The sequence below is a fragment of the Corythoichthys intestinalis genome, chromosome 18 (genome assembly GCF_030265065.1).
Source record: "Corythoichthys intestinalis isolate RoL2023-P3 chromosome 18, ASM3026506v1, whole genome shotgun sequence".
NCBI classification, from domain to species: domain Eukaryota; kingdom Metazoa; phylum Chordata; class Actinopteri; order Syngnathiformes; family Syngnathidae; genus Corythoichthys; species Corythoichthys intestinalis.
In genome coordinates this window covers 37,848,359-37,861,002 of record NC_080412.1, presented here as the reverse complement: position 1 = coordinate 37,861,002, position 12,644 = coordinate 37,848,359, and the positions used below count along the sequence as shown (strand labels likewise).

The window sequence follows — 12,644 nt, the reverse complement described above, 5'->3', positions numbered from 1 at the left end:
GGTCATTTTGGTGAAACAGATGCAGATGCATGTGAGGATTTATACAGTGCTGGCCAAAAGTATTGGCACCCCTGCAATTCTGTCAGATAATGCTCAATTTCTCCCAGAAAATGATTGCAATTACAAGTGCTTTGGTAGTAATATCTTCATTTAATTTGCTTCTCTAGAAAACAAAAAACAGAATGCAAATAAATAAATAAATATATAAATCATTATCATTTTAAACAAAACTCCAAAAATGGGCCGGAGAAAATTATTGGCATCCTTTGAAAAATCATGTGATGCTTCTCTTATTTGTGTAATTAACAGCACCTGTTACTTACCTGTGCCACATAACAGGTGGTGGCAAGAACTAAATCACATTTGCAGCCAATTAACATGGATTAAAGTTGACTCAACCTCTGTCCTGTGTCCTTGTGTGTACCACATTGAGCGTGGAGAAAAGAAAGAGGACCAAAGAACTGTCTGAGGACCTGAGAAGCAAAAATTGTGAGGAATCATGGGCAATCTCAAGGCTACAAGTCCATCTCCAAAGATCTGAATGTTCCTGTGTCTACCATGCGCAGTGTCATCAATAGGTCAAAAGCCCATGGCACCGTGGCTCACCTCCCTAGATAATGCCGGAAAAGAAAAATTGACGAGAGATTTCAACGAAAGATTGTGCGGTTGGTGGATAAAGAACCTGGACTAACATCCAAACAAGTTCAAGCTGTCCTGCAGTCGAGGGTAAAACAGTGTCAACCCGTACTATCAGTCTGAATGAAAAGGGACACTATGGTAGGATACCCAGGAAGACCCCACTTTCTACCCAGAGACAGAAAAAAATCCAGGCTGGAGTTTGCCAAAACTTACCCGAGACAGCCAAAAACGTTTTAAGAATGTTCTCCGGTCAGATCAGACAAAAGTAGAACTTTTTATGAAAAGGCATCAACATAGACCTTACATGGAAAAAACACAAGGCCTTGAAAAAAAGGAACACGGTCCCCACAGTCAAACATGGCGGAGTTTCCCTGATATTTTGGGGTTGCTTTGCTACCTCTGGCACTGGACTGCTTGACCGTGTGCATGGCATTCTGAAGTCTGAAGACTACCAAAAAAATTTGCAGCATAATGTAGGGCCCAGTGAGAGAAAGCTGGGTCTCCCTCAGAGGTCATGGGTCTTCCAGCAGGACAATGACACAAAACTCACTTCAAAAAGCACTGGAGAGAAAGCACTGGAGACTTCTAAAGTGGCCAGCAATGCGTTCAGACCTGAATCCCATAGAACACCGGTGGAGAGATCTGAAAATGGCAGTTTGGAGAAGACACGCTTCAAATCTCAGAGACCTGGAGCAGTTGGCCAAAGAAGAAGGGTCTAAAATTCCAGCAGAGCATTGTAAGAATCTCATTGATGCATACCGGAAGCGGTTGTTCGCAGTTGTTTTGTCGAAAGGTTGTGCTACCAAGGATTAGGCTGAGGGTGCCCATACTTTTGTCTGGCCCATTTTTGGAGTTCTGTGTTAAAATGACAATGATTTATTTGTTTTTTTCATTCTCCTATGTGTTTTTGTCATAGCAAGCAAAATAAATGAAGACATCACGACCAAAGCATTTGTAATTGTGATCATTTTCTGAGAAAAATTGAGCATTATCTGACAGAATTGCAGAGGTGCAAATACTTTTGGCCAGTACTGTAAATATATTAACAGCTGGATCGAACTGTTCCGATTAATCCGTTAACTCAAGTAATTTGATTGGAAAAAAAGCTTCGAATCAAATTTTGATTCTTCGAGGGATCATTTAATTGGAGTGATGTTTGTTTTGAAAGTGATGCATTTACAGTGAATATGCCATAACTCATCTAACATGGCTGAATCCAGCTGTTCCCTGTTGAGACCAACATAAAGTATGTTTTTGTTTGAGCTAATTTGTTTGTTTATTCAATCGTTATTTAGTTTAGAAGTATATTTAGCAGTTATTTTTGGGAATACAGTATATGTTTGAACAATTTGTGGAGAGTAATTAGGGCTGTCAAACGATTAAAATTTTTAATCAAGTTAATCACAGCTTAAAAATTAATTAATCGTAATTAGAGCTGAAACGAATACTCGAGCAACTCGAGTAACTTGAGTTTAAAAACTGATCCGAGTAATTTTATTCACCTCGACTAATCGTTTATTTTGACAGCACTAAGCATCACGTTTTGCTCGGACTACTTTTACTGCGGGACAACGCGCTGATGTCATGTGCGTAGAGGAAGAAGCAAAAAAAAAAAAAACTTACTGCAGCCGACAGCCTCTACAAACGACGCCGACGTTGCTAAATACTAGCCCGCACATGCTACGTTAGTTGCAGGTAGCGTCTGATGAGTCTCATAGAGATCACATGTATGTTGAACTACATGCGAAATGACAGACTAGGCTGCGTCTGGGCAGCGTTAGCAAACAGCCGCCATCTTAAAGCAGTAGAGCGCTAACCGCTAATAAAGAGCGCTAAGCGCTAATATATAAGATTAACGTTACTGTCACTACTAGCTCACGTAACGTTAGCCCTGCGGAGGGCTAGGTTTCTATTAATTAAGACCACTTTCGATGCGTGGCTAACGTGTCTTACACACAGGCTTTAACATAACATAGCGTTGTGGAGTGATGAGGGTATCAAATAAAAACTCAATAATGCTAACTATCAATTTTAGATCAGTAGTCATTGCTGGATAAAACACCAAGTAGCACTGGTCCCTAATGTGCTCCAATACAGCCTGTATCATACATTATTTTTGAACACTGCAAAAACTCAAAATCCTATCAAGACTTACAGTTTAGACCAACTTAAAACTTAACTAGAACTTAAAAATGGCTTGACAAAAATACAAATTCAATTGAAACACGTGGGAAAAAATCAAAACTTTTAAGTGATGTGTGTTATCAAGCGTAAAAGCATTTATATATATGTATATATATATATATATATATATATATATATATATATTTTTTTTTTTTTCTTTTTTAAATAAGATCTAAAGGTTTTTTGAGTGAAAGCAGTGACTTAGTCTTTTTTTATTCTAGTTACATCTGAGATGCAATTGTTGGCTGTTTTCAACAATATACATCGAAATTAAAGACATTGATTGACTTAAATGGTTCAAGATTAGATGAAATGTCTTGTTTTCTCATGTATATTTATAATTGCTCTTCACCTAAAAATATATTTGTCTTATCCGATTACTCGATTAATCGACAGAATTTTCAGTCGATTACTCGATTACTAAAATATTCGATAGCTGCAGCCCTAATCGTAATTAATCGCAATTCAAACCATCTATAAAATATGCCACGCTTCTGTAAATTATTTTTGGAATGGAAAGATAAGACACAAGACAGATATATACCTTCAACATACGGTACATAAGTAGTGTATTTGTTTATTATAACAATAAATCAACAAGATGGCATTAACATTAACATTCTGTTAAAGCGATCCATGGATAGAAAGACTTGTAGTTCTTAAAAGATGTTAGTCCAAGTTATAGAAATTTTAGATTAAAACCCCTCTTAATGTTTTCGTTTTAATAAAATTTGGAAAAATTTCAATCAAAAAATAAACTACTAGCTCGCCATTGTTGATGTCAATAATTACATAATGTTCATTGTGCTGAAACCCATAAAATCAGTCACACCCAAGCGCCAGCAGAGGGCGACAAAACACCAAAAAACACAAGTAACAAGTTGACATGACACTGTGCTGTCATTTTAATCTGTTTGAGCGGGGCATGTGTGTTAATTGCGTCAAATATTTTAACGTGATTAATTCAAAAAATAAATACCGCCCGTTAACGCGATAATTTTGACAGCCCTAAGAGTAATATAAAAAAAGTTAGCCATTTATAGCATTTATGTTAGTGGACATTTGCTATTCAAGTTAGCCAATTGTTCTTTTATTGCACTTAAATCCTCTTAGAATTGTTTTTACATCGTTTGAGGCTATAAGCACAGGTACTTTATTTTGTTTTTAAATGTGTTCATTGCTCTAGTGAAATGAAAGTGCAATTCTGCACAGTTTGAAGAAACACGCAGGAATTTTATTTTGTATTCGCATTTCATGCTCTTTTGAAAGTATAATCTTAGCATGCCAAAATAAATGTTTTACAAGCATAAACCCTTGTTTATTTGTTTTACGTATTACATATAATTTACTCTGCAAAGCATTAAATGTTCGTAATCCGATTACCCGATTATTCGAACTAATTGATAGATTAATCCATGACCTAAATAATCGATAGCTGCAGCCCGACATCAAACCCTTTGCATCAGTTTCGAAATCACATCGTAGAACTCAGTATTTTTTAAATTTGATAAATTTTTTGAGTTTTGAGTATGCAGTACGAGTGGTAGTATAACGCAGTCTAAAAGTAGAAATGGGGTCACATATACTGTAAAAGACACATCCTGGCAATTAGTTGGCGGACTCAGTGCCATGCCTTGTCCTCTGGACAGCACAAATGAATATGAAACCTTAGGGCTGAGTTGTACTTGGCATGCATTGCCTGTATTCATTATACAAGCCCTGCTGTTGCTTGCATGACCTCTCTGAAACTACTGCAATGTTGCATCAGCCTCCATAGAGAAAAAAATTACATTTAAGAGTGGGTGTTTCCATGGGCAGCGATTATTGTTCTAAAGGTAACATAGGTTATGAGAAACTGTGTGCGAATATGCTAGGTATTATTGTGGATGCAAAAAAAATCATGCTGCATAATAAATAAGATGCTGATTATATCAACCAAAACATTCATTCATTTCATGAGGGAGAGGGCAATGACCTAATATGAGCTGGTAATCTCTTGCAGAGCAAAGGAACATGGAGAGCGGGGCTCCTGCAGAGCACCATATTTAACATTCATTAGAAGCAGCACTTGTTTGCTCAAGTCTTCACTGATGGAGAACTGTATTACCTCAAAAGATTTCCTGAAGGTAAGAAAATTACCAGCACCTCTTAAAAATCTGACTCAAGTGTTACTGACTAAAATTAAGTGTGTGTGATTGACTGACCTTAATGTGGGTGTGACTGGCATACAGCATTATTCCTCACTGGCCTTAGGGGTTTAAATGATTGCAGTACATGAAATGCTGCCTGGCAACAAGCAGCCATACAATAGATGTTTACTGATCTGAAACCTACCTATGTGTCGATACTATAGACAAATTATGGCCCTGGGGTCACATGCAGCCTCCATCCATCTAATGTCTTCTGCATAGTCGTGGGCAAAACAGCCAATTAGCAAAGCCCAGACGTCCCTCTCCTAGTCTTCCATAGGTCATCCAAGAGAACCATCTAAAATAGTGCTGCGACGATTAATCGACTAAATCGAGTAACTTGATTAGAAAAATATCTTCGAATCAAATTTTGCCGTTTCAAGGATTCGTTTAATTAGCGTGGCGTTGTAATGGTTTGTTTTAAAAGTGTTTGCATTTAGTTTCATTGATTTTGGTGGGTACACTACCTTCTAGTGGCAACAGTGAATATGACATAACCAGGGGTGCACATAAGTGGTCCGCATGCGCGCATGCGTACTGGACGTATACAAACGCGCTGGGCCTCAACGGCTTCCATACGCTTTTGCGTACCGATGGCTGACCACTGTATTTGCGGCGGACACGAGATAATCACTTCTCAAAATGTCGGAGGCAGGCCCCACTGAGTAATTATTTCCGTGTTCCCCCACCCCCGTCAAAGGACAGACAGACGACAGAGACGTCACCGGAGCTACCGAAAAAAGGACTTTTGTTGAAAAGTGGCTGCAGGAGGTACCATAGCTAGAAGCAAATGATGCTCGCACGGATATGTGGTACATTTTATGTAGGGTCCAAGAATTTCAGCCATCCAAACTTTGAAATGCACGAAAAAAACAGAGCATGTGGCAATTAAGCAAACTATCGATGTCAGGCAGCACCCCACTCGCCCTATGGCAGTGCTTCTCAGTTATTTTCTGTCACGCCCCCCCAAGGAAGACGTAAATGTTTCGCGCCCCCCCAAACTCTGCCGCCACTGTAAATAGTATCATTTGTCTATAAAATTACTATTATAAATACGCATCTGCCTAACATTGTGTCCTTTTTTTCTAATAAAGAAAAAAAGTAACATAGATCAACTTATAATAAAGTATAACTTTATTAACATTGTTTTGTTTGTAACAGAGAAGACTTGACGTGCATCAATTTGCCTGAATTTTTTTTTAAAAATTCACATCCAAACTAAAAAATACACTCAAGGTACATTTTTGACCATTTGATACAGAAAAAATGTAATAAAATCAGTAAATAATAACATTAAAATTGATTAGAAACATTCACTCATGAGGACAATATGCCAAAAAATTTGACCGAAAAAACAAATCTGAATAAAAGAAGAAGGAAAAAAAGTGTCCTTGGACAGGACAGTTTTTCTTTTTGCTGCTCACAGTATTTACCTCCTTTGCAATGGTGTGGAGTTATTTTGCAATGAGCCTGCTAACAATGCTCACTGGTTTACTGATATAACACTGACAAAGCAGGAAGATTGTTGGCAATATTCGGCACGTTTTCACTGAAAAAATCAAACGGCTTAACAATGAAATTGGGGTCTAATGTCTTTAAGTGGCGTCTTAATTGATTCTTCTTCTTCTGGCTGTCTGCTATAATTATTTTTAGACACAGTAAACAGTGGTCTTTCATCATCACCCACTGTATTAAAAGTCAAAGCTAAAAGGCAAACGGCACGAAAAAAGCCCATTCACGGCGGCCGAGGTAGAACCGTAGGTGAGGGCGGTCGTCGTGACGATCCCAAGCCGAAAATGGCACTTCTCGGGCTGCGACGTGAGAACCGGACAAGACAGTGGGTCGCTGCGTGAGTGAGTCCGGTCGGAAAATGGCTTTCGAAAACGGCGGTGGCACACTGCTGTTCATATCTGTTGTCCCTGTGTGCTGAGTGCTCTTCCTTAGTTCAAAAATACTGCGCGCACTCTGAAAATGAGAGCGCCACTGCCACCTACTGAGTGGATGTGCAAGTACACTTTATTCCAGTACGGCAAAAAAAAAAAACCCAAAAAAACATGTTCCCCGAGGTCACATGCGCCCCCCCGGCATCGCTCTGCGCCCCCCAAGGGGGGCGCCCCACTATTTGAGAAGTACTGCCCTATGGACAAGTGGCGGAATAAAGTTAATGAAGAGCAGCGCCATGCACTGACAAACGTGTTTTTGCTCGCATTTCACAAAGCTAAACATGCACGTTCAATGAGCTCTTATGAGGAGGAGGACATCCCACTTTTACAAAGGCTTGGAGTTAATGTGGGAGCCGCATAATGCCATTTATTTTGAATTAGTACTGCTTTTATGTTTATTTCTTTACATTTCACTTCAAAGTAATGGCAATTTTGTTGTGCCAGTTGATGTTAATCAGGCATTAATTGTTAATATAATTAATTAAAGGTATTTGGCTCTAACTAAAGCTTGTCATAATTTTATCGCATCAAGCGGGTTGGCTCTCAAGCTCAATGAGGACCAAGTCACATCTCCAGGTCCTCCTCTGAGAACCTGGGCAAAAAAAATATGTGCACCCCTGGACATAACTCATTTAACCTGACTGAATCCAGCTGCTCCCTGTTAAGACCAACATTAGGTGTGTTTTTGTTTGCGCTGTTTATTTTTTTTAATGCATTAGTAATTTAACTTAGAGGTATATTTAGCAGTTTTTGTGGGAATATGTTTGAACTAGGGCTGTCAAACGATTAAATTTTTTAATCGAGTTAATCACAGCTTAAAAAGTAATTAATCGTAATTAATTGCAATTCAAACCATCTCTAAAATATGCCATATTTTTCCGTAAATTATTGCTGGAATGGAAAGACGAGACATAAGACGGATATTAATACATAAGTACTGTATTTGTTTATTATAACAATAAATCCACAAGATGGCATTAAAATTATTAACATTCTTTCTGTTAAAGGGCTCCACAAGAAAGACTTGTAGTTCTTAAAAGATAAATGTTAGTAAAAGTTTAACTAATTTTATATTAAAACCCTTCTTAATGTTTTCGTTACAATAAAATTTGTAAAATTTTCAATCAAAAAATGAACTGGACACACTAAATACAGTGTCAAGTGTCAGTTTTAAATGAACTTAGAAATCAAGCCAAATAGTGTGTTCTGTCCCTCGACTGACGCCATAGTTTGAGTGCTGGCTTCACAACGTACTTGACCTCTGATAGTTTGTGTATTGTGAATAAATATTGCCATCCAGTGTATTTGTTGAACTAAAAGAAATGTTTGAATAGCGTTTGACCAAAGTCTGAGTAAGTTTTATGTGTATGTTGCAAAGCTATTTTGGTTGGGAATGCCAGTTTTCTTTGCACTGTTGTTTAACTGTGTGAGAATAGGGCCTCATTAATACAGATTGAAGCACTTTTCTTTTATGAACATTATTATTATTATTTTTTAGATATTTTTGTTGTGCCGTCACTGAATGATACTTATGTTTGTTGTGAAGGAGTTGCCGAAGCTTACTGTATGCCAATAAACGGCGCGGTCTGATGAAAATAATGTTCTGATATCGAATATCCGAGGCACCTTGAAGTGCACGCGGCGCCAATGCTGTTTACTCACATGATGCAGGAGTGAGTTAGAGTTACGGCCTGCCGAGAGCCGTAAGCTGTGTTAATGTTGAAGCTGAATGTGCTAATAAAGAAACAAAGTGCCAGGACATCGCGTGTGATATACCTTAGTTAAGAAAAAGCACAAAACAAGACACCTTTCTCTGCCTCTTAGCTCTCAAGTGCGTCATTGTAGTCTGTTTGAGTCAATGCTTAAGCGGGTCATTCCGCACATGCGCTAAATATTTTATCGTGATTAATTTTAAAAAAACTAATTACTGCCCGTTAACGCGTTAAAGAGCATTGTAAAAAAAAAAAAAAAAAAAACAAAGTTTGCATTTTATAGCGTTTAAACATAGACTTCATAATGATATTGACGGGTCAGATTCGACCTTCACTACGCCACGCCTTCAAGTAGTGGGCCATCCCACAATCCGCTTCAGTTATTTGCAGTCGGTCGCAACGACACATGCAGCGATCCAATCCTGGATTTAGGTTGAAAACGTACGAAAGCTGTACCGCGTACAAACAGGATGGCTTGTCTCAGGAGTGACTTGTTCGAGGATTCAAGGTAATTATTAAATACCTTAATTGATTAATTTGTCGTTTTATTCACAAGAATTTTCAACGTAAAAAGCTGTTTGTTGTCAGGCTGCCGCCACATTGTCCAACAGGCAAGCATCATTCTTCGACATATTTACATAAAATAAATGCTAACTGCCCGTTTTTTATTTTTTTGCTTTTAACCAAGAATCGAGACTGTTTTACATCCATATCTATAAAGAATTCAGGAGTTTAAGTATTTATTCATAAGAATTTTCACCGGAAAAGCTCTGTTTACATATGGCGGCTGCGACATTGAGTAACAGAGTAAAATAGTAAAATGGTAAATGGACTGTACTTATATTTATCTGTGGCATCATTCTTCGACATATTTACGTAAAATAAATGCTAACTGCATGTTTGGTTTTTTTTGTTTGTTTTTTTGCTTTTTTGCTTTTAACCAAGAATCGAGACAGTTTTACGTCCATTTCTATAAAGAATTCAGGGGTTTAGCATTAATTCACAAGAATTTTCACAGGAAAAGCTGTTTACATATGGCGGCCGCCACATTGACTAACAAGAGTAGCATCATTCTTCGACATATTTACGTAAAATAATTGCTAACAGCACGTTTTTTGCTGTTGTTGTTGTTGCTTTTAACCAAGAATCGGGACCGTTTTACGTCCATTTCTATAAAGATTTCAGGGGTTTAGCATTTATTCACAGGAAAAGCTCTGTTTACATATGGCGGCCGCCACATTGACTAACAGAGTAGCATCGTATTTCGACATATTTGCGTAAAATAAATGCTAACTGCACTTTTTTTGCTTTTAACTAAGAATTGAGACTGTTTTACGTCCATATCTATAAAGAATTCGGGGATTTAAGCATTTATTCACAAGAATTTTCAACAAAAAAAGCTCTTTGTCTGTGATTCCCCTCGGTCAGCTTTGACGGCCATGCCAACAGTGCAGGCCCTCTATTAATCGGCCCCGCGCCCTGTCAATATCATTATGAATTCTATGGTTTAAAAAAAATTGTTGATGGTTTAATACACGCCCAATACAAGTGACAAAATAAGCACAATTTTATAATGCCGTAAAAGAAGGGGTCTACATTCCAGTACAAAGGTAGATCTAGCAGCTTGTTTGAGGTCAATTTGGTGCGACAGATGCAGAGACACGTGAGGATTTATACATAAATATATTAACAGCTGCATCGAACTGCAACGATTAATCGATTAACTCGAGTAATTCGATTGGAAAAAGCTTCGAATCAAAATTTGTTGCTTGGAGGATTGGTTTAATTAGAGTGGCATTGTAATGGTTTGTTTTGAAAGTGTTTGCGTTTCATTGATTTCGGTGGATACACTGCCCTCTAGTGGCAACAATGAGTATGGCACAACTCATTTACATAAGGTAAATTTTAGTGTTTTTTTTTCATGCATTCGTAATTTAGGTTATAGGTATAACTAAACATTAATTTATTTATTTTTTTTTGTGGAAAAATGTGTTTAAACGATTTGTTAATTTTAAACAATTTAAGCTAATGGACTTTTGTTATGCAAGTTAGTCCATTTTTCTCTTGGTATACTTAGATCTTTATTTTATACCATTTAAAGCTAAGCTCAGGTATGTTATTTTTAAATGAAAGTGCAATCCTTCATAGTTTGAAGAAACATCATAAAATTTGATTTTATATTCGTATGTAATGCTCTTTTGAAAGTGGATAAGTGAATATTAGCAGTGTTTTTTTTTACATATCCTAAAATTTATCCTGCAACACATTAAATGTTCTTAATCCGATTACCGTATTTTTTGGACTGTAAATCGCGTTTTTTTTTTTCCCCATAGTTTGGCTGGGGGTGCGACTTATACTCTGGAGCGACTTATGTGTGAAATTATTAACACATTATTATATCATTTCACGCATTTTTTGGTGTTTTGGAGTGACACTGATGGTTTGGTAAACTTGTTAGCATGTTCTTTATGCTATAGTTATCTGAATAACTCTTAATAGCTATGGGATGTTAGCATACCGGCCACGTTCGCATTTCGTAGATTTGTATGCATCATGTAACATTATCATACTGTACAATTATTCAGAATGGTGTTCTCTATTGTATTTTTATTTTAAATTGCCTTTCAAGATGACATATATGTTCTCTGTGCTGGATTTTATCATGTAAATTTCCCCCAAAATGAGACTTATACTCAGGTGCGACTTATATGTTTTTTTTCTCTTCGTTGGGCATTTTATGGCTGGTGCGACTTATACTCAGGTGCGACTTGTACAATACTCGATTATTCGTACTAACTAGACATAGATCAATCGACTACAAAAATAATCGATAGCTTCAGCCCTAATCTAAAACGTGAATACAAATCGAAGGTCTACATACCTGGCGGAGATTGCGCGTCACTCGAACATCGTGCCAGATGTCGTCGTTGAACTTTCCGCTGGCCGGTTCCACGAGGGCCTCGAACGCACCGGAGCCCAAGTTAATGACAAGCCACAGAGCTCCGTCTCTCAAAGACAGGTTGACGTAATCTCCCGATTTGCCCGTATGAAGCAGCAGGCCGTTCCTTTGCAGCGTGCGGAAGGACAGCGTGATTTCATCCAAGCTGCTCTGAATGGGCGTCTGCGACAGGTTGTAGCTGAAGTACTCGTTGCCTTTAAATGTCGCCATTGACTCCCCCTGGCCTAAGAATGGAAGAGCAAAAAAGTGTTCACACATTTTACAGTCACAACAGCTGAACAGCTTCTACACAGTACTCTATTCAAAACTAGTGATAAATCATACCTACAAAGTATAATGTTTGCTGCAGGAACCTAATATCATCTAGCATTCTCAGAACTCCTTTGCAATGCTACATATAGGAAAAGAAACCCCAAGGTTATGTTTAAAGATTATATGCCACTGTGAGAAATGTGTTATAATGGTGAACGCTACGGACAAGACAAGACAGGCAGCAAATAATCTTCCCGCATACAATTTGTTGACAATAATATAAAAAGATAATTATGTCTGTGCCTTTATTCATGGGTGACATTTTTGAAATGTCAATATGAAAGTGTAAGTCCAACTAAACAGAGGAGCAGAGAGATTTTTCACTTTTGGCATTTTGCGAAACTCCACATTGAGAACATAGATTACAAACTACTTTAAGTGTCAGAATTGTATCCAATCTTACACTGGTGCATGTGGTGTTGCTAACAGACAAGTAGCATTGTTGTTAAGACTATAGGAAAAAATATTGTTGAGATGTTGCCATTCCAGAGGCGATTGTGTTTGGATTTTTTTTTTTTTTCATGACAGATAGAGCTAAATAACAGCTCGATATTCTCCATTGTTTGCAGCTATACCGTGGAGGCCAGTAGCTGCTGTGTTTGCCCTGACACCGCTCCAACTTTGGCACGAACTCAGAGGCAAAGGCTGCTCAAGGCTGCAGTCAAACGGCTATTGCTGATAGGGCAATTCAGAACCTTGTAACTGC

The 12,644-nt window shown here is 37.9% G+C and overlaps 1 protein-coding gene across 14 annotated transcripts in view; it reads right to left on the bottom strand.

The window, feature by feature from the left end:
- Positions 1–12,644, bottom strand: part of nrxn2a (neurexin 2a) — a 496,353-nt gene that overhangs the window by 334,166 nt on the left and 149,543 nt on the right. For all 14 annotated transcript variants that reach the window (XM_057820438.1, XM_057820422.1, XM_057820428.1 and 11 more), the window contains one exon: positions 11,549–11,850. In XM_057820438.1, coding sequence (XP_057676421.1) covers positions 11,549–11,850 — 302 coding nt within the window. The remainder of the gene's footprint in view (positions 1–11,548; positions 11,851–12,644) is intronic.